At 37.6% G+C, this 25,430-nt stretch overlaps 2 protein-coding genes across 15 annotated transcripts in view; one reads left to right on the forward strand and one right to left on the reverse strand.

The window, feature by feature from the left end:
* Window positions 1-15,683, forward strand: part of TMA16 (translation machinery associated 16 homolog) — a 32,393-nt gene extending 16,710 nt beyond the window's left edge. For 3 of the 6 annotated variants that reach the window (XM_052778542.1, XM_052778506.1, XM_052778534.1), the window contains exons 6-7: window positions 1,347-1,389; window positions 2,976-3,347. In XM_052778542.1, coding sequence (XP_052634502.1) covers window positions 1,347-1,389; window positions 2,976-3,114 — 182 coding nt within the window. In that variant the 3' untranslated portion in view covers window positions 3,115-3,347. Of the gene's footprint in view, window positions 1-1,346; window positions 1,390-2,975; window positions 3,348-7,899; window positions 7,972-8,462; window positions 9,626-14,457 lie in introns of those variants that run through there. The other 3 variants (XM_052778527.1, XM_052778519.1, XM_052778510.1) reach the window with 3 other exon arrangements.
* The window catches only part of MARCHF1 (membrane associated ring-CH-type finger 1), a 261,023-nt gene continuing 246,227 nt past the window's right edge, over window positions 10,635-25,430 (reverse strand). For all 9 annotated transcript variants that reach the window (XM_052778488.1, XM_052778476.1, XM_052778493.1 and 6 more), the window contains 2 exons: window positions 18,781-18,928; window positions 10,635-14,819 (listed from right to left, as the gene is read on the reverse strand). In XM_052778488.1, coding sequence (XP_052634448.1) covers window positions 14,518-14,819; window positions 18,781-18,928 — 450 coding nt within the window. In that variant the 3' untranslated portion in view covers window positions 10,635-14,517. The remainder of the gene's footprint in view (window positions 14,820-18,780; window positions 18,929-25,430) is intronic.

Consider the following 25,430-nt stretch of genomic DNA (forward strand, 5'->3'; position numbering starts at 1 on the left):
TGCGTCATTATAACACACAAGTGGCTGAATACTTCATCTTAGAAACACCAGACAATATCTGCTCCCCAAAATACTGTCTTCATTTCTCTTCCACTAACTCCTGTGCCATATTTCTCTGTCTTCCATTTTTTCCATCTTTAGTTCAGAAAAACACGGTCCTGTGACTTAACATTTTTTAAGCAAACTTATTAATTCACAAATAGCAGCAAAAACCATGACACTGGTGCATGCTAAGGAGATACTTCTCAGTAAGACAAGTGTTATTAATCTGAAAATGCAGCGCTACGGTAGCTTTCCACCATAATTTAAAAAATCAGTTACTGTGCAGTATAGTTACTTTATTTCTACACACATGGGATTAGAGTTTCTAGTTCTGTTCCTAATCTGGCAGCTCTGTGGTTTGTATTGTGTAACATACTGCAAACACACATATAAGCAGTGACAAGACTTTCAAATGAAGCCCTTTCAATTGCTTTTTTTGGTTGAAGAAAACCACCGTGGAAAGCATTTAATGGCTTTTATTAACTTACATAGGACTTTTTCCAAAGAGAATATTGTAACAGTTTTATCTAGCCTGTCATCCAGGGCTCACCAACGTCATGAGAAAGCAGGCATTCTGAAGGGGGGAGATTCTGTGACAAACCAAGATTTGGCACTGAATCGATCTTTGCTGCTTTGGCAGTGGCAAAATTGTTAAATAACTTAATCAAATTTTTTCCAAAAACATTTCAAAATACTTACGGACCACTTAGTTCTCATTAACTTAGAGTGAGGCTTGTATATTTAGGTCAGCTTTGAAACGAAACTTTCTTGTTCTACCTCTTATCTGTTGTGCATATTTATAGTAAGTTCTGCAGACCAGAATTGTCACTTTATTATGTGGGCGAGTGAATGTTAAAAACTAGCATAACTAGACCTTGATCTTGGTTGAGGATGTTAGTTATGCTTTTAAAACAAATAAATAATTATTTTCCTAGTTTCTTCACTGAGCTTTTTTTAAAGGGAAACTTTAAGTGCTTAAAATTTTGCTATTTCTTGGATGTGTCAGTTTAGAGAAAATGAAGCACCCTCTTGATTATTTGTCAGGATTGGATTTTCAGTAACTGGTGCATTTGAATTCTGAAACAGTTCATAGGTGTAAGTTCGATTCCTTTTCTTTAGCAGTGAGAGATCATCCTGTTTATATATTGCTCTGGAAATTTTCAAATACGAATCCTCATTCTCATTTTCTTGGTCTTTTAATCTCTGAAATATGTTCAGCCCTTTAGCTCACATGTCTTTCCTTGAAATGAGACTCACTTGAATAATGTAACACATCTGATAGAATTCAATTTCATTCCCATTAGAAATCCCAGACATTATGAACAGAAAGCATCTTAAATTTTTCAGGTAAGTTAATTTTATTATCACTACTAATCTGTTTATGCAAAACAGTGTTTCTGAATTGGACATGTTGTATGTCTTTTTTCTTAAAAAAGAATTTATGCAAAACTGTCAAAGAATTTGTTATTTGAAAAAGCAGACTAGGTATGGTGGTGTTATTTCGGCATTTCTTAGCTGTTAGAAGCTGAATGCTGGTGAGAGTTAATAATTAAAACATTGGAAGGGTTAGAAAGCTTCAACAGTTAGAATTCCATTTCTGTAACTTAAGTATCTTTTTTTCAATATTCTTAGAGAATATTTCTCTCTACCTAAAATTCTCACCTTGGCTCTTCACTGATTTACACAAAAAGTATTAGCATTTACTGTTAGCGTTTAAGGATCAAGACAGATTTATTGATAAATGGAGTTACACTGTTTTCTTAACCTGAAATGAGATGGGTTATTATCACTAAATAACTAAACCAGCACTAAGTTCTTATTCATGTTTTCTAAGATCCAACTCTAGGTGTAGTACGGTAGTGTTTGTGTATATACTAGTTGAAAATCTTAAGTGATTTGATGACTTGCATCCAGTTAAAAGATCTGGGAGCTGTGAAACTTGCTGCTAGCTCATTGGGCTAGCAAGCCAATATGCCTTGGTAATGGATTGAATGAACACTCTTACAGACAGCTCTATCAAATGAGATACTTTAAAGGAAAAAAAAAAAAAGACTTAGGAATGATTATGTTCCAAGGAATGATAGATACATCACTAACCCCTAGGGGTGGTACATAGCCAGAAGTCATGCTTACAGGATGTTGGAATAAAGCCAGAAATCTCAAAGAAGAGACAAGCCTCTGGCTGCTGTGTTTATAAAAACACAGTTGACTTCTGCTACTGGGACACCTGATGGAAGTGTTGTTGTTTTATTACCTTGGTAGAGCAAAAACATGTCTATCTTATAATTGGCAAATACTGTCTTTGCCCTTGAGAAAATCATCCATGAAGTGCACTTACTATAATCAAGAAAGCATTCTATTTATTGAGTACGGGATTTGACTTGCGATATTTAAATGAACCCTTCCTCCTTCAATGCAGCCTTTTAAAATAATATACTTATGTGAATTGATGTTTACTAACATTTTGTGTCCCCTTGAAGTCAGTCATACAAGATGTTAACAGTTACCATAAATCATAATGAAGGACTTCATGTACATGTGGTATTAGCTCTGCAAATTCAGCATCCAGATGAAGAAACTCTTCCAAACTGCTTTTCCATTGCTTACAAGACTGGGAGTTTTGTGTGTCAAACCTAAAACCAGATGGCCTAAAGTATACAAATAGTCTATGGGAATAAAGGGAATCGTATATTTTTTGTTCAGAATGTCAAATCTGAAAGTACTTAATTCTTCACAGAGTAATTACAGCTGCTGTAGTGTACAAGATCAGGTGAAAACGTTGGTGCTTATTCATACTGCAGTGGGACTGATAGTATAATTTAGAAAAGTAGCCTCAATTGAGTTAGCATCTTCTGAGGAAAGGTGAATTAACTCTGCCATTCCTTCTTGCTGTTTCTATTGGTAATTGTTTTTCATTACTTTTTTTCTTTAAGAGAATGGGATGGTGATCTGAGGAAACTGCCAAACATCAAAATGAAAAAGCTCTCAGCTGGGGATGCTGCTTGCAGTCACCCTGAGGTGGCAGATGTGGAAGCTAAAGAAGAATTGAATAAAGCAGAAGAGGTGGCCTAATGAGCACCAGCTGATTCAGGAGCTGAAACAGCTGAAGGGAATTGTAAGAAACCTCTTTTAATTATCACTGGAAACAAGAATAAATTCTAACTATATTTGCAAAGGCTTTGCTAGCTGCATTTTTTAGGAGCTCACTGTGTACCTCTGGTAAAGAGTAAACAGTATATTGTTAGGTAAAGCTGTATATTATTAGATAAAAAATTTTGAATATTAATAAATACTTAAAATCTGAATTGTGTCCTTACTTCTCATATGGTACCTTCTCTTTAGGATGCAGGCTCCTGAATTGACAAAGCAATTGTAGTTTATATCTTGAAATCCTGACTAGTTGGGTATCTCTTCCCTGGTCATAGAGCAGTCAGGGTTCAGACACCTGTTAGAAATATTTTGTGGTGGGAAATCCTTACCTTTTCCTGGTATTGGCAAGAATTTATGTTATTTAGTATATAAACAGCAGGTACCCTGGTAAACAGTGGGGCCAGCTAGTGGTAACTTCTATCCATCTCTTGTGGTGATGGCTGGGATGTCTCTAGGTGTACACAGTTTTGTGGAGAGCAGTGATAGCCCTTGTCTCCCAAAATCCTGTGCTGTGTGGCAGGGAGCACTTGCCTTGGGTGTAAGAAATGCTCTCCCATTTGGTGGAAATGTATATGCAGAAGATGAGATACATGGAGCATCAGTTAATCATGAAGAACTCTTACTCTTGTACCTTCTCTTGTCTGAGAATCTGTGTCAGGAACATAGAGCGCTGGAAAGACTTCAATAGAATACTGAGTATTTTATGTTTTGTCAAGAGAATTCTCTCAAATTACACTGTCCTCACCACTCTGTATTGAAGAAGTCAGATCAGAAGCCAGTTGAAGTCCCTACAGTCTGTTCCTAAATACATCTTTTGTCCATATGTTTTTTTGCTGACCGCTCTGTTGAGAAAGCTGTGCATTTTAAAATTAAGTTGCTTAGGACTTTTAAATAGCAGGCTTGCTTTATGAAACAACTCTTTAGATGCCTTTAAATGTGTCTTTCAGGAAGGTTCTTAGCAGATACTCACTTTTAATAGTGTAAAATAAAAAAAAAGAGGAAAAAAAGGGCAAGGGCAAAGCCAGGTATAATTTCACAGCAGGCATTAAGTAGGACATCTCTGTTAGTGTGGATTAGATTGTCTGGGCACAGAAGTCACAGTTCAGATGTACTGTCTGTACACATTGTAGCAGTCACAGTTCAGATACCTGTTAATTATGTGGAAATAATAATTCCTGGTGGATGATCTTTGTAGTACTTGATCCCCACTACAGTTCTGTGTGTTAAACAACAAGGCTTTGTCATGATAGTAATGTGGGTTTCCCAGATTTCTTTTACAGATATCCAGGTGTGTATTTTCCTAGCTGTGCAGTAAGTGTTACTGATGAGCGTTATTCTGTTAACATCTATATTAAGTTATTCGCTCTTTACAAAACAGGCTTGTGCTATCCTTTCATGTTTTAGGAAACCAATCTATTTAGGTAATATAGAATTAACCATTGTCCTCCTTAAATTAATCTGAAGAAGAAACCTGAATAAATTTAACAGACCTAAGGCGTGTGTGAGTGATCTAATGCATTGTCAGATGGACTGCAAGTCTTAAACCTGGCTAGTCTTATCCTCTGACACCAGCTGTATCTCTAGGTTGTCACATCACTGCTTTGTGTTTTGGAAATGAAGTGTGTTTAAGTTCAGAGCAGGCCTTTGTTATTTTTTTTAACTTTGTTAAATTGAGCTGTGTAGTGGAATCCAGCTTGTTTTGATGTATAAAACTTGAGATGTTAAACTCTGGTGGAAGCTGAGCCAGGGTAATTGGTCTGAACTAAAGCTGTGTATGCGTTTGTTCAGTGCTTTGACAGATTTTGCCTTTCAGAAGATTCACCTTAAATTTTTGCTTGTATACAATATCTGATGTGCTTTGAAATTGTAAGTAGAAACATTGCAGAAAAAGTCACTTTCCCATCACATTGGGTAACATACAGAAGGAAAATGAGCAATAAGGTAACTAGAAGGTGTCACAGTAATGGCAGTATGTTAGGCTGACATCCTGGTGAATGCTTTAAAAAAGATGGTCACGCAAAGTTATGAAGAATGAGATGTTCTATTTTGCTTGAAACAATTTGGTAATAAGGCATTATAAAAAAGTAATTATTACTTCTGTGGCTGTGATAGTCAAATATTTGAAGTGATTTCTTTTTTAACATTCGTTATTCACACTTGAAGAACATGTTTACAAATTGGACTTCGAGTTTGTGGATTTTTTCCTTTGAAGTCCACGTATTCACTGCTTGTTTAGCTGGCTTTTAAACTGTTGTCTTGACCTACTGCATAAGTAATGAAAAAAACAGTTTCTCTGTGTGGACTTTTTACATTGAATTACCAGAAGAAAATCATATGTAGCTGTCAAGTATTCATATTTGAATTGAAAAGTAATCTAGGTTTAAGTTGATGATGTGCAAGACCAATTTATCAGATTAATTTTGTGGCAGAATACTAATGTGGCAATGGGAAAGAACAAAAAAAAAAAACCCCAAAGCTATTTACGTATTTATTTATTTTTAACTGTGCTCAGAGTTTTTGTGCTGAGAAGTCCGGAGTGTGGGGGATGCAGAGAGCATCTTTTGCCTCACGTGTTTCTGAAACAAGATAGTGGAATCTCTTCTATCAGTTTCAGAATCCAATTATGCTTGTGCTTTAAAGCCAGCTATTAGGGTTTTGTATGTTGATGAGTTTCTTTCCTATGGTGTAAAAAAAGGATGAATGCTCTCAGGAGTTCTGTTTCTTTAAAATCTAGAAAGCGGCTGCTGTTAACAGTGGGAATGGGGAATATCTATGTGATGTTCTCTGTTCTTACAAACTTGCTGTAGAGAATACCTTGAAATTCTGTTCATTTGTAACTAAGGATTACAAACTTTAATGTTACATCCTCTATTATAGTTCTCTGTAATTGACAGGGGTTTTTTTCTGGTTAAAGATCAATTTTATGGAAGATTTCTTTCATTTTTAACTTGTCAGATACTGCTTCACAATGTCCCTGTGTTTTAGTTTTTAACTGCAAAGTTGTAATAGTTAAAACTCAAGTTTCTTTAATTATCAGGGCTTATATTAAACATACAAAACTTCAAACAAAAAAGTAACATTTTAACATGTGTCCTGGTTTCAGCTGGGATAGAGTTAACTGTCTTCCTAGTAGCTGGTACAGTGCTATGTTTTGAGTTCAGTATGCAAAGAATGTTGATAACACACTGATGTTTTCAGTTGTTGCTCAGTAGTGTTTAGACTAAAGTCAAGGATTTTTCAGCTTCTCATGCCCAGCCAGCGAGAAAGCTGGAGGGGCACAAGAAGTTGGCACAGGACAGAGCCAGGGCACCTGACCCAAACTGGCCAACGATGCATTCCATACCATGTGACGTCCCATCTAGTATAGGAACTGGGAAGTGGGGGCGGGGAATCGCCACTCGGGGACTGGCTGGGTGTTGGTCGGCGGGTGGTGAGCAATTGCACTGCGCATCATTTGTACATTCCAATCCTTTCATTATTGCTGTTGTCATTTTATTAGTGTTATCATTATTAGTTCCTTTTCTGTTCTATTAAACCGTTCTTATCTCAACCCGTGGGTTTTGCTTCTTTTTCCCGATTTTCTCCCCCATCCCACTGGGGGGGGGGGGGAGTGAGTGAGCGGCTGCGTGGTGCTTAGTTGCTGGCTGGGGTTAAACCACGACAGCATGGAAAGCCACTTTTATATGAGAACTTTGGGGGGGGGGGGGGTTAATGTACTTTCTAATTTGTTACACTGTACTTTGCAGTGTACTTACTAAGTATACTTTTACTCCAGCCAGCCTCGGAGAGCTAAGACTTCTCTAAGGAACTGGTTGAATTAAATTCAAACTTTCAGTAGCAGCTGAGTTGTTGTGCTCTGATTCTGGAACTTATTCTATTCATGGTCTCAGCTGGAAAGAACCAGCTGACTTTAATTCCAGTAGCAGTATGATTTTTTTTTTTTTTTTTCATGTAAGCAAAGCAAATGTTGAGTTAAAAAAAACCAAACAAACCAACCCCAAACAAAAACACTGTCCTTCTCATGGATGGTTGCATGCAGTGGATTAATTAATTTAGAATTCTTTAGGTTAGGAAACAAATATAACTGAATTAGTGGAACTGTTCACCATGGCTTTTCAATCTGCTCCACAAAGTGAGTTCTAAAGGGGTGAGACTTCCAACATTTGTGATGTGGACAAACAAGCATACAGTGAAGTACTTGGCCTCAGTATTGTTTTTCCTTTCTTCCTCTACCAAAGTATGTGTCGATCCTATGGAACTCCCATATGTGCAGTGGGATGCAACAAGTCAAAAAGGCAACATATATGAACCATTTTCTGAGCCATTCCTTAGTAGTTCAAGAATATACTTACACAGTATCTTTGTGAATTTTTTTTTTTTTTTTTTTGGTCTTTGATTGCTGTAGCGTATTTACTCATCTCTGTAATGATGCTGCCATATGCGAGGACAGTCTGGGATCCAAAACTGTGTATGTTGGAGTCCAACTTTTAAAACTTTTTTGCTAGACACCTGGTAGATAGGAAAGAGTAGTAAAAAAGGACATTATTGTTTTTCCTCAGCAGAAAAAGTTCTCCGCTTAAGGAATCTTCCAGGCTTAGTTTTCTAGTAAAGGGCAAAGGAACGCCTGCACTACAGAAGTATGTCAAATTGGCTTGTTTGGTCAGTCTCGGCATGATACAATGCATACATCATATTTCTGTCTTTTAGCTCTTTCAAGAGTAAAATTCATTATAATTGACTTCCAGACTTCCTTCCCCAAAAGAAGTAAGTTTTACGAAGGTAAGAAACTTTGCTAATGAGGTGTTGTGATTTATGCACTGCAATTTAAGCTGTTGCCTTAAATACAGCTAGCAAGATTCTGTGCAGAGTTCCTGTAATGAAACTCTAAAAATAAGCTGATGGTGGGAGACTTACCGTAGCGGTCCTGTAATCAAGCTCCCTAAGCCTTAACTGATTGTATTGCAAATACTGCCCAATTTTCTTAAAAGGAAGAGTTTAACTAGTTACCTGTTACAAATGAAAAATAAAACTAAACTTCAGACTAAGTTATTAGACCCAAATGCCAGCATTACTCTAAAAACAGAAGCATTTTCTAAAGAAGTACAACATTCTACTAATGTCAGCTCATATTCAAGTTCATGCATAGTCAATCAAGACAGTAACATGCTGATTTGAAAACTTATAAAGGGACAGTGCCTGTTGCTAGGACATGAACTGGCCAAAAATTCTTACCCATACTTTTTTAATGAAATACTCTTCTTTTTCCCCAGCTCTCAAAATGTACTAGCAAACCTAGAAGTAAAGTGGCACTTGAAGATTCACTATAGCCTTTGCCTGAAGTTTCTTCTAGACTGATTTGTTCTTTTGACTGCATTCTTCTAGGGCTCCTGTAAGTAGCAGTCTTGCTTCTGAGAGCCGTTAAGATTTTGTTGGTTTGTTGTTCTTTTCTGAGTTTATTTTAATATAACCCATGTAAATCTTGCTACTTTACTTTTCACCTCTACGCTGCTTGTGAACCATTATTAAATTTTGTAGAGCATGTTGTTTACCATGCTCCCAGACATATGCATACACAGATGTAATGATCCACGCTTCATTATAGCATTATTTCTTCAAATTATAAATTGCACAAGGTCTAAAGGCATTGTAACTATGTGGTAGTTCTGAAGAAAAATAACACGCCATTTATTGAACTTGACAACCCTAAAGAAATAAGAAAAAGTTATCCTTTGTGTCATACAGGCTGGGCAGTTTCCCATGTGGCTTTCAAGAGAAGTTATCCATTGCTAAAGAAAGACCTAATTTAGTTAACACACTTAAAAATTAATGTGACCTGTCGCCTTTGGTTTTTGTTTGGTTTGGAATAGTGCCGGTTATTGTATTTTCATATATATTACCTTTGAGATGCTTAAAAAAAAAAAATATTCTGTGATTCAGTTAGTATCAGTTGTAAGTATTTGCAAGTAATAGAAGGACAAGTTTGTCCCAGGGCCCCCGCTCTCCACCAGAGTGGAATCATTCTGTTCTCAACCATGGTGTAAAGTTTATCCAAGGTTATTTTCTGAGCTCCACGTCATAGGCAGTGGAAATGTGGTACACCATTCAAAGTACTTTTGGCAAGTTGTTAACTGACAATTTTTTTTACTTTTACATAAAGCTCATGCAGAACAGCCTTAATATTTTATTAGGGGGGAGAGGTGCGAGTAAGTACTGCATAGCATGTTTGCTTTATTTGTATACTGAGAGCAAACTGAACAGAAATGTGTGTTTGTGTTCTAACAGTACCCTTCATTAAGACATTCAAACTCTTGTGTGCAAAGCAAAAAGGCATAGTGACCTATACCTCTATTCTCTTAATTCTAAAACCAAATTTGGCTCTATTTATTTTTCCATATGCTAATAAATGGAAATGAATATATCTTTATTACTAGAATTTCTTTGGTTATACTATTTCTAATGTATTATATCTTGCAGGGATTTGTGAATCCATCTTTGATTTACATGGTGAGCTAGTTAGGGCAGCTTTAACAAAATGAACAATCTGTTGGCCTTGCATGGAGGGAATGTAATTTGTTAGAATGCTTCTGTGTTTTGAACGTATGTTCTTAGCAGTCACCAGCCATATGATGACTTATTCCAGCTAGAACTGTGAGGTTTCGAAACTTAGCCCACTCTCTCCCCAGCTGACAAGCTAGGAGAAAGATATGGGGTAGGTGGATACAACTCTCTTCAGAAAACTAAATTCGTAGTTTGGTTGGAATGCTGTGTATTTATCAAGATAGGATACTTTCTTTGGTTTTACACCTGACAATGTACACAGATTGTTTTTTAATGCAAATGTAATATTTCTTTTCATTAAACGAAACATTTATCTGTAGAGTTTTTGGAAAAGGAGAGAAAATCTCACCAAGTAGAAGTCTAAAAAAAAAAAAGGGAACATGATTCATTCTGACACTCTAAGGTGGGATTAGCTTTAAACCCTTTAACTGTCCAACCCATCTTTAAAGCTTTCTAACATTGGACATACCACAATCACATATAACAAACAGTTCATTCCAAAGCACTGCTCCCCTTAGGAAGTTTTCTTCCTCTTATCCTCCTGCAGTTGAAACCCAGTACTAGTTGTCCATTTTGCTACGGATGGTAACCCAGTTGCTTTCTGAGAGTTCTTTATGGAGTTGAAGCCTGTTCACAGTCTTCCTTTCTGCAAGTTGTTAAACAACCATAGTTCTTTTCAAGTGTTTTTGTAGTGTGAGGTATTTTCCTGAGCATTCTGCCAAGGTGTGGTATCCAAAACTAGCCATTCTGAGCTAGCAGGTTTATCAATATTAAGTACACAGCTGAGTATATTGTTCACATTTCTTGCTAGGCTGTGGTCTTGCTGATTCATGTTCAGCATGTGAATCTTTATATAACAAAGTGACAAATGTAGAATACTAGAGTAATTTGGGTCATTTGTTTAATACAAATACATTTTTTTCACAACAATAAGCAGATATATTACTTTTGTTTCTCTTACCTTCTGTCCTTCAGTACACATTCACCCACAAAAACATACAATTTTTCGTTTGCAAAAGAGAGGGAGTTAAACAAGTAACACAAACTTGTAGTTCCAAATATTATACACAGTAAAATATTTCCATTATAGAGTAAGTTTCATTGCATTATTAGAAATTATAAATGGTTTGTTCTGGTGATGGGGAGTTACTGTTTTTTCTACACAACAAAAATAAACACTGCTTTCAGATAGAGCAGTGTTTGAATGGCACAGTTGGACTATTTGAGAATCTTCATAATGCTAATGATAGTCAGAAGTGGTATGTTTATGCCAGTTTGAAATAAACTTTATAATGCTTATAACTTAAAACAGGAAAAGAAACGTGCACGTTCACAGGTTAGGAGTATCTTGTTTAAAATTCCAGATCTGATCTGACACCAGATTACTTCTACCTACCGTCATTTAAACTTTGCTTAAACAAGAATGCAGATTAAGCTCTTCTTGGTAATGGCAGCTCAGAGCAAGGTTCTGCCTTTGTGGGCTTAGCCAGGCTAAATTCCACCATCAGTGTATTTGTCTGAGGTGCACTGTGGCTACATCGGCAGTTTGATACGGATCTTTATTTGATACATCATTTTCATTAAAAAGTCTTAGAATGTATCTTAAAACTTTCAGTATACTGTTTTTGCAGGATAGAATCCTGTGCTTATTAAATTGATACAGAAAATTGTGCTTTGTATGGGAATGAAAAAACATTGGTTGATAAGCAGCTGTCTAGTGTCTGTATTAGTGCACCTTCCTTATTCATGCAGACCTGTATCCAAGGCATGTTGGTGTGAACAGCTTCTTGCCCTGTTGAAGAGGTTGCACCCTGCTTCAGAAACAAATTCCAATGCCGCATGAAATCCCTGAAAGCTCTAGAATATCTAGTGCACCTAAGAAGAGAAAGGGATGCACGGGCTAATACTGTAATGCTTTAAAAGGTTAAAGACTGCTTCAAGCCTGCTGTAATCTCTCTTGCTGCTGAGTTGTCTCATTGTCTGTCTCAGCAGAGAGTGTCCCATTTTGCTCCTTTTCCTGCCGTCCAAATTAACATTTCAAAGGGAGAGGAGGAATTTAAACTCAAGTCCTTCTCCGTTCTTATATTTAAGTAACTGTAAGCTCAGTTGTACATGTAGTTGAGGTGAGTGCCAGAATAGTGTTTTGAAGTTGTTAGTATAAAATTTTGCAAGTTGTCTGTTCTGTTGCCGACTCTTCAGTGTATTTTTAAAAATGTACAGTAATCTTGTTGGATGCTACAAATCTGCTTTCGGAAGCCTCAGGTATTTTTTTTCTTTGAGTTGAATTTTATACTTGCTCAAGAAAAAAATGTGAATTAGTCTCCAGTAAACTGTCAAAATAGGGGATAAAGTACTTTCAATGGGGTCATGATGCTACAGCAGGTCAAAGAACAAGCTGGCTAAAGAAGCAGGGCTACTGTCACTTAGTAAGAAACTTTCTGATGATTTCAGAAAGCTCTTTATTATGGAAGATAATTATGTTCCTTGTCAGTCAGTTTTGCTATGATTCATCAGGTTTTATTGTAAACATCATTCCAAACATTTAGATGTGGCTAGTAATTTTAAGTGTCTTAACTTCAGATGTCATGAGGTTTGCTTTTTAGCAAGTAGATTTACACTTTTAGAAACCATGCCTTTGCAGACTGTCTTAAACATGTACAGTTATGAGGCATTCCTTAGTATTGTCATCATTTTCTGAAGACCTTCTGAAATCTCCACAATGATAAACAGAGAAATGATTTGGTTATCTTATATGTCATTTCAAATGAGAAGCTGCTACAATTCCAATTCACAATTGTATAATTGGAAAGTTACTTTATATGAAAAGTGTGTGTCTTTATGTGAAAAAACTTAAACATTAATCCAACTCACCTGGAGTAACTGAGAGCAAATATTATATATATTTAGGGCCTGTTCAAGCACCAAGATTTTGTGTCTTGTCTAGCCAGATGACAGTCACTTAGTCACAGCCAAATTACATGAGCAATTCCAATACAAAAGAACATAATGGTCTGATAAAAGACACATTTCTTGCTAATACTGCTACTTCCAGTATTCCCTGATCCTTAAGCCAGTAAACACATTCACAAAGGAATGCCTAATATATAAACTCCAATACGTCTTAGGCCTAGCACCCTGGATATTTGCAAGAATGGGATGATTCTGTTATTTAACTGTAGATATTTGAGTGTGTAAAGGGGAAATTTACCATTAGAAACTGCAAGGCTTCTGTAGAAGTCTAGTTCGCTTGTAATTGTGGCAGATTTCCCCCTTTGAATCAACCTGTGCTCTCCTATCCTCTTTACTTTGGTTCTTTATTTGCTTGTTTGCTTTTCCTCCTTTACCTAAATACAAGATCAAAAAAGAACTTTTAACTTTTTTTTTTTAAATATACATTACATTCAGGCCCCAGACTTGTCTATGCCAGTACATAACTATTCCAAGTCAATACCTGCTGTTGTGTCCTGATGGTAAACATCACAGGTATGAGAACTGAATCACAAAATTGGTTCTTTATATATAATTCACCCTGCTGGACACAGTATTATATCTACATTCATTTATCTATTGCACCCTTTAATGCTATTCACACTTCATTTTTATATGAGAATGCTCAAAACACGAAGTTAACAACTGAACTGTTGAATCTCTAACACCTCAAGTTTATCTGTACAGAGGGAAACGATTGATTTATTTTTTCAGTCAGAAAGATAAAAACTAACTTTTCAGAACAAGGAGATAAAAACTAATGTTCTCCTAAGATATGTAGGTATATTGTCTTACGTCTACCTTTCTGCATCATGAATCTTAAAACAAAAAATGGCTTCCATCTTCCCTATGTATCATCCTTTTTCAGACCTTTAATAATATGCAATTTAATTCTGTGTGATTCTGCAGTAAACTGCATTTTTTTCATTTATAGTTCTGCCTCAAAACTTTGTGTATCCAATTTGTGTCTAATTCACTCTTACAAAGTAAAATAAACAGCTGAGCTGCTCTTCTAAATGCATATCTACACATTCTCTCCTTCCTGTACTTATTTTGCTGACAGCTATGCTTAAAAAAATCTGTTGCTTATGGAGACATGAGTTTATACTGGTAGGAATTGCTTACTTTTCAAAAATTCAGGCATATTTAAAAACAATGCTACCCTTCAAATGTTTCAAATATCCTTAGTTGACACAGCTGCCCAAACATTCAGGCTCCACTGCAGTCACGTGAACGTGTGTTACCATATGATGCTTAGAGAGTTAGTGCTGTGATACAGCTCGCTCTTTACACTTTCATTCAGTTAATGCATATAACTTGATTGATACCCTTTAGAAGTGTATCGTTAAGAAGATAAATAGCAGATACAACTTTTAGTAGTAAACAGATGAAAGGTTTTTGTTTTCTGTAAACAAAATGATTATATCAGGTCTGTTTCTACTTTCCCAGCCATCCAATTTAAAAAAAAAAAAAAAAAAAGTACTCTTGTCACCTTGGTTTGGCATTGTCTGTTAAACCTGTTCTCTATTGCACTTTCTACACTTCCACTTTCACTACACTTGCTGACTAGTTGAGAAACTACTTCACGAACGGTCACATTCCATACAGTAACAAGTTGCTTCGCTGGATCCGTTTTCCTTGTAGGGTTTTGGTTTTTGTGTGTGTTTTTTTTTTTTTTAACTGAAAAAAAAATGCACAGTCATTTCTACTCTCTTTTAGCATTTGTAGTGTAGAAAACACTACGCCTTATTCTGCAAGGAAGAAACAATGCTGGCTCTGTCAAACTGGCATGACCTCAGATGTCATTTCTTCAGTTGCCAGCTGAGAGTTTGTACCTGTCTGTGCTACTGGCACCACCACTGCATCCTTGACATCCGAGGTCTGAGTGCACGAAGAGTTCTTCTCCTCCAGTTTTTTGGCGGTGTCTGGGCAGTTCTGAACAAAGATCACTCTGTTGTAGGCTTTCAACCTGCGCCACAGCTGAACATAAACCTTACACTGCACGTACATGAAGACCAGGCCCCCTGTGAATCCAATGGCCACCACAACGAGTTTTGTCCAAAATGGCCATTCAAGGACACCTTTGAAATAAAACATTTATATTTATTACCATTGTTATACATTGAATATCAAGTACTGAGTTTCAGTAGAATACTTTGAAAAGAAGCCACTTGCTAAGAATTCCCAGGTATGTACACACTATTGGGGCAGTTGTGGCTCAAGTAGAAAACAGCAGCAATTTCCTATCCCATAGGCCAGCCACGAAACTACATCTGCCTCCCACTTCTGACTTCACCACAATTTGGCCAAATAAGAAATGGAAGGCCACTCTCACAAAGGAAGCATAATGCTTGATACAGTCAAACCCAAAACATTTTACTGGTCTTCAATAATATCCCCATATTCAATAGCTTGCTTAAGCAAAAATACAGGTACCAAAACTGAGATAACTGCATACCTAGAAATATGCACATCTTCAAGAACAACTGGTTTTTTAATCATGCTAGAAGCATGACACTGTTTAGGGTACCTGGAACACCAACATTTACAATATTATTACCTGGTTCTAGCTTCATCCTGAAGCCACACTATAGTAAAAAAAGCTAGTGGAAAGGGCTCTTATCTCCTGTATCACCTGCCTTCATTGGTCTCTTTTTCCTGCTGTCTGTGCAAACCCCCTGAACACACCTGTATCAAAAAGCAGAACTTGCATTCCTATGTACTAAAAAAGTAATTTTACAGTTTTTGGTGTATCTGTTCTTACTTTTCTCATTGCATTGATCAATCACATATTGACATTTACAGAAAAATATATGGCTGCTAACACAAAGCTAGAAATGAGAGCATTTTAACTTGATTATGATATGAATAATGTTAAAATTATTTGCTTTGGCCTAAATGTTGTCTTAAGATTTTAACACAATAAATTAATGTTGTATTAAGAACAGTCTTCTCCTTGTTAATTCATACTGCTACGTCTGCTTTTTTCAACCATTCAGTAGCCTAACATAAAGGAAGAGTTACCAGCCTTCCCGTTACACATTGCCTCATCACATTTAACAATTAAATGCTATACACAAGAGTCAGACCTCTGTATCAATGCTTAAGCTGTCAGTCTGAACAATCTGAATAGGTTTATTGGTCCTATATGGAAGGTCTTTGAATAACGTTTTGCTCACTGAGTGTAGTATTCAAGGTGACTTGCAGATGCTGTATTCAGCCGCTGGTGATATATCACAACTTGGTGATATTTGTGAGTTTTACCCAAGTTTTACACAAGGAAGAAATTTTTGCCACAGGCAGGAAAGCAATCTGCGTTCCTTTGGGACTTAGCAGAAGAGCTTCAGTGAGGAGCCAGTCTCGACTAGTAGACCTGGTAACCTGGACTCCTCAAAAGCAAGTCTTTACTTTTAGCCAGCTGTGTAAGTCTCATTAATCTAGGTATCCTCTTTACTGTTAAACACATAGGAACTGGGTTTTTAATTAAATAAACAAATAGAGACAAAAAGAATATTAATTATTGCAAAAGCACACAAAATGTTTGAAGTAGCTGTTGTTTTCCCAGTCTTGTTAACTGTTTAGTAGTACTTAGAAATGGTAACAATATATTAAGCAATGGTGCTATCCAATTTTTTTTTTTTTTTTAATTTGCAGCAAAATGAAAGCATACAAAGACCACGTACATCACTTCGTATCTCCCTAACCACTATTACTCTGGTTAGTTGAACTTGCCAGGGACAAATCCTGTTATATTGTTAAATTTGTTCACAAATGTTTGCATGCCTGGAACAAAAGGAAGTAACAAAGAATACTTTGCTAAGGTGTCATATCCAGTGATGTGTTTTTTCTTTTCTTTTTTTTTTTTTCCCTTTAATAACTGTTTTTAAAAATCACTGTCTCTTTCTTGCTCTTAATTATGAAAACAGTGTGGTTTGCATCTGACTAAGCCCTATCAGTGGGTAATGACACTTAGAACCAGCAGGTCACAGCTGGAGCGCTGAGCTCAGAAGAAAGAGGCTGAATAAATGGCTCAGCTTTCCTTCAGAGTTTCTTCCACCTCTTAGCAGTAAAGATGTGCTGCTGCTTCTTCCATGGCAATACAGGAAGCATCATTTTTTGCTTAACTGGTACGGCACAGTGAATTTTGTACCTTTCAGTATATTCCAGGATTGCCATATTTTCACAGACGAGATTTATTAGGAGAGACAAAGCTCAGCTAAGCCTAGACCTGTTTCTTCAAGCAGAGCAAATTTATGTGAAAATTGATTCCCTACCACTGGTGCCATATAAATTCTAGAATATTTTAAATATATTTTAAATTGTCCTTTCTATGGACCAGTGACAAGTTTACCAATTAAGAGGTTTAAAATTTTATTTATTTGCATCATATGCTTTCATAAGGAGAAAAAAAAACCCCTTTAAATATTTTGAGAGATACATTTTAAAAAGGGATTTTTAAACTTACACAATATTAACAAACAGTACTAGTATTATTCAGGGCTTTCCGTTTTTCTTCTCCTCAAAATATGTTTATAAAGTGTTTTTCCTCCAGTGTTCACTGTCTTTTTCCCAGCATTTCCCATTTAAACAGAGATAGTGGAGAGAAAAGCAAACTACAGGTATGTCTCTTCCCATGCCCCCCCCCAAACGTTGATGCACGTTTGATTTTGTAGAAGTACCCCCCCAACAAGCAAATTTTGGGGCAAAAGAGTTCTCTTCACAAATGTGTATTTTTGCATGTTGTAAGCAGCTCCAAGGCATGTCATTGTCCATTACATTTGGCAAACACTGAATTCTATACAAATTGTAAATACTTTTTGAGCCTACCAGGATTAATTAAGGTGATTCTTATGTATTCTATATAACAACAAAAATTCCTGTTAGCTGTTTTGTTGTGTAAATTCAGCTAATCCACAGAAATACCTTTCCCCTTTTTAATGAGTAGGGTGATGTAGTTGTACTCAGAAGTTCAAAGCCATTCCTAGTCCTGTCCTCAGGGCCAGTTCTTTTGAGATGAAAAACAGGATTACCCGTTTAGAAAGAATGCAAACCAAGACTTTGTAGTATACATTCGTCTGCGATTTACTGAGGCTTGCAAGAAAGGCAAGCATCAGGAGTATCATCAAATATTTATCTAACTAGCAAGGCACAAAGCTCCACCTGTTTTGTTTTCCATGTTAACTTCAGAGTATAGCACAAAGCTAGAGACCTTTGTCCCTCTACTGTGCTTAAAGTCAATTCAGATCAAAACTCAAAAGCTTTTTATCCTCTTCATCATCATGGTCATATTGAAGACTAAATTTGAGACCAAATAGACTTAGATTTGAATGGAAAACAGTAGGTCAGTTTGGAATATAGCTTCCACATACGGTAAGTATAGTCCAAAAAGAAGCCTACTTATGTTAAACATGCATTTTGTTATACATGTCCAGTTGGGTTTTCAGTATCTCCACAGATGGAGACTCCACGACCAGTTTGTTCCAGTGTTTGACCACCCTCACAATAAACACAGCTGGACCACGGACATTCACAGTGAAATTCTATTCGAGAGGACGCAGGAATGGCTTTCCATGCTACTTAAGTCCCACATGAAGGACTAACACAACTGGAACACGGTCTCTTGGAAGTTTCTATTAGGAAGTTTGTTGATGAAAGGGCTCTATCGTGTTTTACAGGATATCGAGGTTCAAGTGGGTAATTGCTATTTTATGACCTGAACTTGCTCTGAGCTGTTTAAATTTGGCTAATTTTTTTTTTTTTTTTTTGAGCTTTAGAAATGTCTAGATAATGGGAGATTAACCTAGGAAGAACCAGCGGGCTAGTTAAGCTGTTGTAATGATTATACTAAGTAGAGGTCTCTCTGCAGGGGCGTAACATAAGCTGTTAACACTGATGCATTCATTACTTCTGCATTAAAGCATTCGATGTAGCTGTGTATCAGTGAGCTGTTATTTAAGAACAGAATGTGACTGGTAACATAGCTGCCTTTCAAAGCCACCCATTGCATTATCAACAAGATTGAAGAAGGTAAAAGATACTTACCGTTATCATTGCCTTGTTTAATTTCCTCAGCGGTTCTATCAATTAAAACATACAGTGACCAAACAACACAGGTAATTGCAATTATGTGGAACGTGACCGAACAAACTATTTTCCTCCTCTCACTTGTTGTCATCTGTAGTTTCTCCCACTGTAATTTAAAAATGCAATAAAAAAAATCAGACTTGTAAAATTTTACAATAAACTGATTAGGCCATTCTGGTTCTTTCTAGCCCAAAAACCAAGCAGTAATTAATAAAATAAACAAATCCTTTCATTTTGATAATACACATCACAGTAGTATGTGCATTGTCACCGTAAAATTCATAATGATCTCATTTTCACAGATTCAGAGGAATGAAGTTCTGTTCTGTTTCTGTCTGCTTGCGAATGACATCTAAAGTTATTTCACTGCAGTACAGCCATAACGTTAATAGACAGGTAAAAAGCTGAATATTTATTTTAACTTTACCTGATGCACATTTCTGATGGTGAGAGAAGAAAAAACCCAAACATTAGCTTGTAATACTTAAATTATTCTCAGCTATTCTCAGTTGCTTAATATTAGAGGAATGCAACTGTGGAACAGTCTTCCCATAAAATAAAAGCGTAAGAAATGCAACTGCGTTGAGGATTAAATTCAATAAAATTGTAAAGATGGTTACGTGGAAATGATCATACGTGATAGCAGACAAAGAGCCTCAGTAACACAAGAAGGATCTTCCAGGCACATGTTTGTGAATTACGGCACTAAATCCATCATATGTTTGTGAATTATGGCACTAAATCCTATCTTAAGGCTATTTTAGGATGAAATGGGCTGTTCTCTGCATTTGAACAATGCAACTCTTGAGGCATTTTTTTTTTAATCTATCATCTCGCTTGTGAAGACATTTTTTTCAGCACTTCTTTAAAATAAAACCCGTCTCTACTAAAATGCTTGCCTTTAAAAACAGATGAAAGAATATGACATTTAAAAGCAAAATGCCTCAGTTCCGATGAATAATCTCGGAGTCCGTCGCTAGCATCTGATGAATGAACCAAGTACAAACCACAATACGGCAGTGCCACCTCGCTGCAGTCGTGCTAACGCAAGACTGAACGGTGCATCAGCATCCAAGCCACAGCACCGACCACCGCAACAGCAAAGCTGCCCCTCCGCTTATGCCGACCTAAATTTAATACACTCGGGCTGTGGCTCCTAATAGTTTCCAGGTGCTAAGGCTGGATCAAAACCCCTGGCCACTTCAGAGCACTGAGTGGGTATAAATTTACTTTGAAGGTATGATTTTGGCTTTGTTTTCCTTGTTTGGGTTTTTTTTGGTTGGCTGTTTGTTTTTTTTTTTTTAATTTGGTTTTGGGAAATAACAAATTTCCCTAAACTGCTTATGGCTAGTGTTGGAGATGGCATCTGAGCTAGATGCTTAGACTTTAACCTGAACCGATATGGCCATTCTTTTCTAGTCTGAACGCTATTTGCTGTCTGGTGACATTTCAAAGGAGCACAACTGCAGTAAAAGCTGAGGAATGTCAGCGCAATGGCACCAGGAGGGCTAACTCTCAGAAATGCTTCTTCCTGCCATTAGTTTTAGAGCAGTACATACTGGGCCAAACAAATTTCAGTCTTTAATGGCAGTTAAAGCTTGCACGTTTCAGAGCTGTTGCCTCAAAATCTCTGTAGCATTTTCTAGCCCTTGCCAGAATTGTACGAACGCAAGGCTTAAATAACTGTTCAGAAGAACTGAAATATTTCCTGAGTAATATACAAAGTGACAGAACTAGTAGTTTATTTACCAGCTGATACCTCATTTCGGTTTCTGATACGTCTACTTAGGAGTGAAAAAGAAGCATGCTGGGTTTTGTATGACAGGCTGGAAAAATGGAAGACATTAAAAAAAAGTAATAAACCAAACCAGAACCTTATATTCATTGTAGTTCATGTAGGTAGTACTCAGTGCTCAGACCAGACAGACTGTGGCATTATCATCACAGTCTTATCATATCATTACAGTCACCAGGTTACATGGCATTTGACCTGAAGACTTTCATCCTTTTTGCAGTGAAAATTCAATTCAAGCTTTGCAACAGGCTTTCTTTCCAAAGAAAAAGTTGGCTTTGTCCAGATGGAAGAAAGGATTTTACCTTAACCCTTCACTTACCTGTGGATGCTTTGTGAGAGATCAACGTTGAACATAAAGAAGAATGAATTGTGTTCTTAAACAGAAATTTTCTGTCATCTCAACTCTGATGCTAGACTTTCTGGTCTACTGAGAGAAGATTCTGTGCTAAATTTTCATTGTCATGTATACCTGCAGTCTCATTATGGCCATTTTACTCTCTGTAACATACACAAAAGCCTTAGAGTGTTGATCTGAATGCCCATCGAATAAAGCTTTTTCGTATGGAATTTTAAAGTTAAAGAAGAATGCTGGTCCCATTGCTCTAAATGTAAACATTTTGTAGGTGGAAAAAAAAAAGACAAAACTAAATGACCAACAGGCAGGACAGGTAAATAAAGGAACAAGATCACAAGCTTCTGCTGAGATTTACAAGAAAGGTGTATCCGGAGAGGGAGCTAGCACAAATGAGCTAAAGCAGGCCTTTTTTGCTAACGTCCCATGATCAAATCCAGCCAGAAAGCAAGCCAAGGCCTACCGGACTCCGCTTCCTCCCTCTGGCCCCTCTTCTTCTCCCACAAGACAGCATGCCTGTGTGTCTATTCTATCCACACGTGCGTTACCACACCAGAAATAAGCTGGCTGGCAGGAGACCAGGAGAGGCCACCAAGGCAGGGGTGGTTATGGAACTGGAAGACTCTGCAGAGCACCTCGTACTCCCAGTTGGGATACAATAAAGGAGCAAGGACCAAGGAGAGACTCCTGCTCATGCAGATGCAGAGGGATCAGAGTACTTGGGAGCATTTTACAGCTCTTAGCATCTTCCACAGCTGCACTTCTGTTTTGCCCTGCCCTAGCTGCAGTCCCACTTCTCCTCTCAACTGCAGTCATGATGGGCTGAGCTCAGAAGGGGAAGTTAAATTAAGCTGTGTGCTCTACTCCTGGTGATCCCTGTGGTAGCTGAGATGTCCTACTCACGTATTTTAGCTTGGCTGAACAGAGAGTACTGACTACTGTCACTCTCTACTAGACGAGTGATGTTAGTAGATAAGCCAGCAATTTAAGTTGCCCTGAAGCAGAAAAGCGCAATTCACTATTTTAGGATTATTTGCAATAGGCTTAAATAAAAAAATTAACTATTAATGTTAGCACAGACTTGCTTGGATAAAAGCACAGTTATGTGAAATAAAAATTGCTTGAAAATCCATAGCAAAGGCTATGAGACAACAATATACTGAGCAGTGAAAGCATCAGCCCCTTTTACTCATGCTTTGTAGTCCAAGACTTGATACAGCCTAAACGTGGGTGGGTAAGTTTGGCAGGTGCTACCGTGTCACACAGTGCATTAACGCCTCCTTAACCACTGATAAATTCACCCCTGCTGTATTTTGAAGCTTCTGCGGTTCTCATGGCTCTCTACAGTCATGGTGGCAAGATAAAAATAAATTGCATCACATTTTATTATCTTCATCAGTGATCTAGAAAAACATACAACCATCAGGTTGATGACACTGCGACATGCCACAGGTAGAATATCAGATGCCACCAAGAACAGAAAAATAACACAAAAGTAAGTGCCCAGATGCAATTTTCCTTGGCAACTTATATGTTAATACTCCTAAGGTGCTCTAGAGACTGGAAGGAGAGAAAGAAATGGAAGACTGTAACCCAGAGGAGACATTTATAATGACTTGCAAATTATTGAGTCACTAAATTGATAGACAAACACTGTAGGTTTTGCCCAGCCTCCTCCGAAGCACCCCTTCACTGTTGTACATCCAATCATCACCACCCACAGGTTCCTTAATCGTGGCAGCAATACAAACACAGACTGGAAATCATCACAGATGCAGATGGTTTAATGTCCTGCAAATGCAAGCAATTGCATGAATATTATTATGCTCCACAGAACAGGTGTGCTATAACACTTCGTAACATCTAACAACCAGAAGACCTTCTACACAAGTCACCAAACGAATCCACAGTGCAACAATATGTATCCTGAGAAGAAAGCCTGACATATCCCCAGCCCCCTTTTTCTTTTCCAAATAAGCTTTCTGAACACTATACTTGCACTGTGCTCTGCAAACCACTGGAGGGTGGCAGGAGACTGTCTACCTGCTTCAGAGGTTCCTACCAAGAAGCCAGAATGAACTAAGGAACGAAGCTGGATTGTAAATGTGATCAGAAACACTCCTGCCATCCCAACTACTACTTACAGACACTTCTAAAACACGACGTGCATCTCAACCTGAATTCCTATGCTTTACTGCCAGAGAAGTTTGTAATAATCTTGAAAGTGGCAGCTGTAAAACTGTATCCTGTTCCAGGTTTCTACCTCCTGTTTTAGTTTTGTTTCTTAAAGACTATCTTGCTCTGAAACTTAAAGGGAACAGTTACTGATTTCATAACCCATTGTTGCAATTACAAAATGTAGTCATGAGTCTTCTGGGGAAAGAAAAAAAAATTTAAAAAGGAAAAAAAAGTAATAGCCCACTCACAGGGAACATCTAAATCATATGTAGCCGACCACTTCCCTTTCCTGTAATGTAGTCTGAGAAAATCCCTGATACTTATTTTAAAGGACCAAAATTTTCCTCCCAGCATGTCACTTCTAATAAAGCTTGGTTAATCAATATGCAACAAATAAATATGGATAATTTTTAATATCATCTGAAACCAGATTGTCTGCGGATATGGGGATGCTGCTTCATATCCTAGATATCCCAGTACAGCCTCTCTTCTTACAGACAGAAGTAAATCTGCAATTTTAATTCCCTCCCATACATTAAGCTTTCTGCAAAGCGGTTTCATGATGGCCCGATGCAGAGCCAAATGCTTCACACTGCTCACACAAAAGCTGTTGCCATACCACAGAATTGCACTCTGCAAACTCTGCTGCTTGTGTTCCTTTTCTCCTTCACGTTGTAGCTTTACTGTCTGCCTGCCCCCATCCACCATTTTGTATCTGCATGTTGCCCCCTGCCAGTGGTAATCTTCCGTCACATTGGCCACGAAATTTTGTCTACACAGATTTCCTGAAGCAACTCTATATCTACTGCAGGTTTGCAGATTCACACCTTTACAACCGAAGGTCTTTATCCTGCAGAGGCTCATCACTGAGGATGCCAAATCGAAGGTGAAGTTAATGGGCTGCTTTGCAACATGCTATGAATGCTTGGACTTTTAACTTCTGGATATTTTCAGGAATGCTGTTTTTAAAAATTGCATGTAAGGAGGCCTGACAGAGGAATCTGGTATGGGCATGACATTGCTAATATTAAATACTTTTCCCGTTCTGACATTTTTCTCCCTATCCATCATTTAGCAAAAAAAAAAAAAAGACAATGAATGTAATGTAAACAGCACCTACAGCTGGAAGGCCTTCCTTCTGCTCTCACCTAGAGCTAAAGCCATCATGCAACATTTTCTGAATTCTTTCTACAATCTAAAGAAAGACTTTGAGCTGACCTCTATCTTGAAATAATCATGCCTGCAAAATGAAGGCTAAAATTAACTACTAGAGGCTGTTGTAGGAACTGCACTCTGCATACAGACTAGGAATACACAGAAAAATGTCTGTCTTATCTCAAACCAAGCCTGAAGGATCTAGCCAGCACTTTTGAAAAAAAGGCCTTAAGAACTGGAGCAGTGTATGATGAAGTGAGCCGAGCAGTGAAGATATGTAGTCTGAACATGTAGCTCAGAGTTATTTATTTTCTGTGGGTTAGGGAGGGTTTTCTGGTCACTTGTTGCAGTACTAATTGGCTCAGGCTCCACAGTAAACTGTTCACTACTATCAACCTACCAGCTGGAGGAAAGCAGCTGCAACGGTAGTTTGCAGGAATGGAACTTGTACAGTGGGTGGAGGAGGAAGAAATAATAGTAATAAAGGACAACAGGGCTCCACACGTCGGGAAAACAAAATAGCCTTGTGCAGATTTGAAGTGCTGATGAGAGATGAGGCTTCAAACCTTGTAATTTGAATAAAAGCATTTTGGGCCACTCTGCTATCTAAACAACATGTGGTTACAGCCTGTGCCTGAGGGACTGCATCTTAAAGAAGGACAAGGTGTGCCTCACAGCATCCTGCTCCAAGACGAGAAGCGCCCCTCACACAGTCCAACAGAATGTGCCAGGCCTGATGGCTGACAGGAGAAGGGTTTGGGCCATGAAAACACCTCCTCCACGTTCTTTTCCCCAAACACATCCAGAGCACATTCAGAGAGGAATAACTGAGCAGGTTCACAGAAAACACAGAAAACATATTTGTCATTGCCTTTTGTCAAAAGATACATCCCAGAGAAGAAACTCTTGTAAGGATCAAGAATAGAAGACCAGAATTAGACCCCTGCTGCATTAGCCACTGAAGACAAAAGTAAAATAAATTTAAGAAATACCAAGTCGTATGGTGCATCATACAGCCATATCTATGCACAATCTTACCTTGATCTAGTTAGCTCATTAGATGAGCTGGTACAAATCCTTCTCTGGCAAAACTGTCTGAAGTTTACCTAAAATCTATTTCTGTCCCTA

This window comes from Harpia harpyja, chromosome 2 (genome assembly GCF_026419915.1).
Source record: "Harpia harpyja isolate bHarHar1 chromosome 2, bHarHar1 primary haplotype, whole genome shotgun sequence".
Lineage (NCBI taxonomy): Eukaryota > Metazoa > Chordata > Aves > Accipitriformes > Accipitridae > Harpia > Harpia harpyja.